The sequence below is a fragment of the Salvelinus sp. IW2-2015 genome, linkage group LG13 (genome assembly GCF_002910315.2).
Source record: "Salvelinus sp. IW2-2015 linkage group LG13, ASM291031v2, whole genome shotgun sequence".
In the NCBI taxonomy this organism is placed as follows: Eukaryota; Metazoa; Chordata; class Actinopteri; order Salmoniformes; family Salmonidae; genus Salvelinus; species Salvelinus sp. IW2-2015.
The window spans coordinates 39041552-39047412 of NC_036853.1; the positions used below are offsets into that span (position 1 = coordinate 39041552).

At 42.5% G+C, this 5861-nt stretch overlaps 1 protein-coding gene across 1 annotated transcript; it reads left to right on the forward strand.

Moving 5' to 3' along the window:
• Positions 1-221: 221 nt before the first annotated feature.
• Positions 222-5658, forward strand: LOC111971683 (transmembrane 4 L6 family member 4). The gene is made up of 5 exons (XM_023998529.2): positions 222-635; positions 1438-1527; positions 4368-4513; positions 4651-4834; positions 5196-5658. Exons 1-5 carry the CDS (start codon positions 462-464, stop codon positions 5214-5216), a joined length of 615 nt encoding a protein of 204 aa, XP_023854297.1. The 5' UTR covers positions 222-461; the 3' UTR covers positions 5217-5658.
• Positions 5659-5861: the final 203 nt, after the last annotated feature.

Here is a 5861-nt window from a genome sequence, read left to right on the forward strand (position 1 = left end):
TGGGTGTTTCACTTCAACATTGGCCGAGTAAAATACCATAAAGTATCAGGAAAAAGTATAGCCTGAAACATACTCCCATTCATAACCATGTAGGGACTCCAATAGGCTGACAGTGTGTTCAATCCCCCCCCCCCCTCTATCTCTCTGTCAGGGCTGGGGCCAGGCAGGCAAATGCTATTGTAGAACATTAACCGGACCGGATGGTTGCCATAGCACAACCACTGTAAATTCAATTTAAGGCAGTTACATCATGACATCATCCAACCAGCAGTCTATATATACACCCCTCCCCAATCTGAGGGATTGAGAACGTTTGGTGAGTCTGGACAGGTACAATCCTAGATAGGAACCTTTTACGGAGGACGTACAGTTTAGGTGTGTACGAGTTTGTGTGGGAGCCCTTTGGACTTTAGAGAACCCCTTTTGGCCCTGTGTGACTGTTTTGGCTGATAAGGTGAACCATGTGCTCGGGTAGCTTTGCCAAGTCCCTGGGCATCACCCTGATCCCCCTGGCCATCTTGTGTGTGGTCAGTAACATCCTGCTCTTCTTCCCTGGGGGGCTGGTCGCTGATGACAATGACCATATCACTAAAGAGGTGTGGTACTTTGGGGGAATCATGGGATCTGGGGTTCTGGTAAGTCAACTGTTACGGAAGGGGTGGAAAAGGGCTTTTGATGTGGGGCTTTTAATAACTTCTAATAACTCTCTAATGTACACATTTCTAATTTCAATGGTTTTACTTGAATATCTCTATTCAACGTGTGGAGAAACATAGAAATGTACAAATATTGGCTTGAGCCATTCAGAAAACAGGTGAACTGTCAGGCAGATATATACAGTTGTGGCTATCGGCCTATGCGGTGTGTTTAGGAGCCCGTCTCTGTCTACAGGACGGCTTTAGTGAGATGAACGGTCCCTTTTGAGAAGATTTGTTTCCTACTACGAACTAGGCTGTGGATTTTGGTTGAGAGGCTGAGAGTGGGTCAGATGTAAATCATTTATAATGTATTATAACGGCATAATAGTATATGAGGTACAATTTTAAACAATTACAAATGAAGGACTGAGGTGGGCTTGACCAACATGCTTGTGTTATTCCAGCATTATTAGAATGTGATGAAATGTTTAGAATAATGTTCCCGGTGTTCAAAAAACAGTGCCCGGCTTCTTAAGACAACCTGTCGTTGTCCTTCCTGTTGCCGATGACAGACACAGTAGTCTCCCTACTATTCGGATTCAAGCCAATATGATTGTCTGCGCTATAGTGAGCATTTACAAAATGGAGAGCAGTCTTCCTGGTCTTATCTAAATGGTTGTGGGTAGTATGATGTCTTTCTGTCCAGATCTTAAATCAATAGTTGTGTATCCTAATTGGTTGTGCGTATATTATTGCGCTCTGATCCTAATGATTGTGTGCTGTATATCTTTCTGAACAGATGACCCTCCCAGCACTGGTCTTCCTAGGACTCAAAAACAATGACTGCTGCGGTTGCTGTGGCAACGAGAGTTGTGGAAAAAGATTTGCGGTGAGTAACGTTACATGGAGAGAAAAAAAACATGCAACTTAATAACATATTTATTTAGTTAAAGCATGGGGCATCTAAAGCAGTACACTGGCAATTCACAGGACTCCTACAGACAAAGCCCTCATTATACTGATGGCCAGCAGATAAGAGAAGCGTACAGTTATGGCTATAATTACTGTTCCCTGAAGAAGGCTATGGGGAGTTTGCACACTACCGCCCCCTACTGAAGAACATTAGATCACACCTGACAAGGCCAATCAACACTGTGCCTCACCGTAAACCCGGTCTTCCACAGGTGATAAATCAGAGGATTCATTCTTTCAACTGTGTTCTTGTACCTCGTTTCCCTCCTTCATGGAACAGTAGCTATAGTCATAACTGTACATTCCCTTTCAGTAGGTCAACTCAGTACAAAACAGCTATGGGGATAGAAAATCACACCCTAAGCAGACCCCAGCAGACACCAAATGAAAAGGGCGATGGCAGACCACACAGAGTTCCAACCCGACAGAAAACCTGCCTTTATGATACATACGATTGGCTTACAAGATGTGTTAAAGGAAATCCGTTCAGATAATATACCATATCACCCAGTCATCATCATCACAATATCCTCACCAAGACCACTCCAAAATGGTGCACAGTCCAGCTTATTGTCTACTGCATGCTCACATATTGAAAGGATCTCTTAACAAATTGTGTAAGTCCATCTTATCAGATTATGTATCATGAAATAGAAGAAAGCACACTTCAATCAATGAATCACATTTCTTTCGTAAAGCTCTTCTTATATCAGCAATTGTCTCAAAGTGTTTTACAGATATCTAGCCTAAAACCCATTATGAATAGAGGGTGCAAACACTTCAAGACTGTAAGGTCAGATGGCTTTTCATGCTTTAGGAAGTCAATGTGTGTGGGTGTGATGGTAAGAGACATGGTAGTTTGGGATCAGTTCAGGTCACACCAGGTAGTCAGCAGCACGGGAGAAGCAGCCCAACCAGGTGGATTGGGGACAGGCACAGCCAGGAATCATCAGGCCAGGGTGTCCTCAGGCGTAGAGTGAGAGAAATGGGCTAATTAGCGGGGGCATTCAGATCCAATGTTTTATTGATATTCATTCTTTATTGACTATTAATTGCACTTCATATTGCACACGTTTATGAACATATCCTTTAATAAATCTAATTTTAACATTATAATTTCACTTCATAAATGTTACATTTTTCTTATTAAAAGTTGTGAATAATGTTTTGTAAACAAGTTCATGCCAGAAACTGCTTGTTCAGTAAGCACAACTTTTATTTTTAAACTATCAGACCAGCGGTGAAAAAAAACAGACTGCATTAGGCACTCAAGTATGGTGGTGTAAAATTGTGTTTCACAAAGAAAGTATGGATATTTTCCCACCTTCTCACTATTAAATTGAGTTAAGGAGGAAATTGACTCCTTTGCAGCCTGAATGGAGAATGTTTTATGTATGAACCTGTGCACGGTGGATAGAAGTGTACAGTCGGCTGCATACATTCACTTTGGACGGTAAAATTACGACTCAATATCGCCATCTGTCGACCTTTGGCTAGATGCCGCCAGGGATTGGGCACGTACACAGTTAGGTCATTCCTGCCTTTCGCTGTCATATGCCGGAGAAACAGCTTCCACAATCCACTGGGAGAGACCCTGTTTAGAAAGCGCTCTACCACGAGCCAGATTAGAAAAACAGAATAAAAAAATTGGTCACACAAACTGACACCCCTGGTCCGCTCAAGTATGCGTAATGCTCATACCGGACACAGGGCGTGTACCGCTCTGCTCTTCAGAAGCAAACAGGGGGGAAAAGCTCAAAAGCTAGAGACCTGTAGGACATAGTCATGACCTTAGGGGTGAAGGACACAACGTGACTTTAGAGTTGCCAAAGGAGAACTTTATACAGGAGGGGTGAACGGATAACGCGTGGAGATCTCCAACGAGTTTAGCTGAGGCCAAAGCCACGAGTGGAGCGGTCTTGTAGGAGAGGATCTTCAGATCCACAGACTCCACCGATTCAAATGGGGCCTCACACAGCACATCCAAAACCAAAGCCAAATCCCGTGTAGCCGCAATAGGTTTAGAAACCGGCCTAAAACCACACTGCCAGGGGAAGAGCCCCAGGAGTGGCACCATCAATTTTCACACGAAACGCTGAATTAGCTGCCATATACACCTTCAAGGAATTAATCTGCGTTTCGGGATTATCACTTGTGGAAGGCGGGGCTTCCGGTGAGGCACGGGATCATTGGCCTTGTCAGGCGCGATTCTAATGTTCTTCATTAGAGGGAGTTAGCGCGCGAACACCCAATGGACGGAGTTCACCGACTGAAAGGAAACAAAGAGCAGGCCGGTAGCTACAGCGCTCTCTTACCACCCGACCAATAGTATTATTCGATCTCATACTGGTACCATACTGCAGCATTGTTTAGGAGGGTGCCGTTGCTTTCAACAGATTTTGGGGCAAAAGGATCAATTGATCTATTGTCCATTGTTGCATTGGTTGGTTCAAGGAAATAATTGTTTCAAACTGTTGCTGATATATCAAGCTGATATGCTCACAGTATAAGTAAAGACCTAAAGTCCATCCTGATCTAGGATCAGGAGCCCAGACCTGTCCATATAATCTTATCAATTATGGTCTGAAAGCCAAATTGATCCTTACTCTGAGACGCTGTATGGATACGGGCCCTGAACACTAGTGTTAAAAGTGGTAGGAGGGGCTAACGAAGTCTTTGAGTCACTTGGATGGCCTGGGTTCAATACCCAGATTGATTGAATTGGACCTCTGTAACTGTGATCCTTATTTTCCTCAGATGTTCACCTCGATCATCTTTGCTGCGGTGGGGGTTCTGGGGGCTGGCTACTCCATCATTGTGTCTGCTGTTGCCATTCATAATGGACCAATGTGTCTCTATACCAATGGTACAACAGAGTTATGGACCAACCCCTTTGTTGACGGGTAAGAACTGTTTTACGACTCAAAACACATTGTTGTTAAAACATTGTTTATGCTTTGACAATGTGTCTGTCACTCACATACATTACAGTGTGCTGAATCTTATTTGACTTTTTGCTGAACTTCACCATTTTCACCAGTGACTACCTGAATAACCACACCCTGTGGAAGGGCTGTAAGGCACCTCAGGGCATTGTGACCTGGCACCTGACCTTGTTCTCCATGCTGCTGGTGATGGGCCTGCTGCAGGCTGTACTCTGTGCCATCCAGGTCATCAACGGACTCATCGGTGCCATCTGTGGAGACTGCTGTGGCCGCTGTGGGGTAGGAGGACCAACCCTCTTCTTGAAACACCACAATCTTAAATACACATCTAGCCCATATGCCAAATTGGGGTCACAAATACTTTTGCTCTAGTGGAACATACCTTTTAACTAATTGTATTCTAAAGCCCAGAGCTGGACTGGACCTGCCCACATCTAACGCTCAATAAGGCTAGCCCCCTATTGACATTTTCACCCACCTGTGTCACTGACCTCTCGGGCCATGTGTTGTCTGACCATGAACTGCAGTGAGCTTAGCAACAATTAGCTCATCCATGATTGTCACACTAATACACTGTATAAATATGTTTGTATTTGAGTAAGAGTTGATTTGAAAGTTTTGTCCTGTGTTTGTCTTTCAGAGTACTGATGGTGCAGTCTGAGGATGTTTGAGCCTCTCAGAAGACTTCTTATAACAACTGGCTTTCTATGAGGTGTATTTAATTTAGCTAAATATATATTTTATAAATTCAACAAATTCCTACCTACCTAACTTGGCCTTTTGCTATATAGAAAATATTAGATTTATTTAAATGAAGATAATACATTTAACGTAACTTATTATTCAATATGTTTAAAACATGATAGCATTTTTTACATGTTATATTGTAATTTCATATTATGTACCGTAAAAGACATGTCCAACAGAACACTTGGCATCAATTAAATCTATCAAATATTTATCTTATTTAATTGCAAATCATTTTCGCTATTTAAAAACACACAAATAAACATTCATAAGTTTGACAGAGTGAGTGGACCACACCTGCGTTGGCCTTATTTTAGTAGGCCTGTGGGTTAAGTTAAGAATTTGTTCTGAACTGACTTGCCTAGTTCAATAAAGATTTAAAAAAATACATTTAAAAATTCATTTTATAACTTTATTCTGGCTACTTCTTGTTAATGGAGGGACATGGCTAGCTTCCCTCCTCTGTGTCAAAATGTACTGTAACGGCATGGGGTTACTGAGGAGTCTTTGTCATGTTGGGTTATCCGTTACATTATGAGGACATTGATTCCACTATATT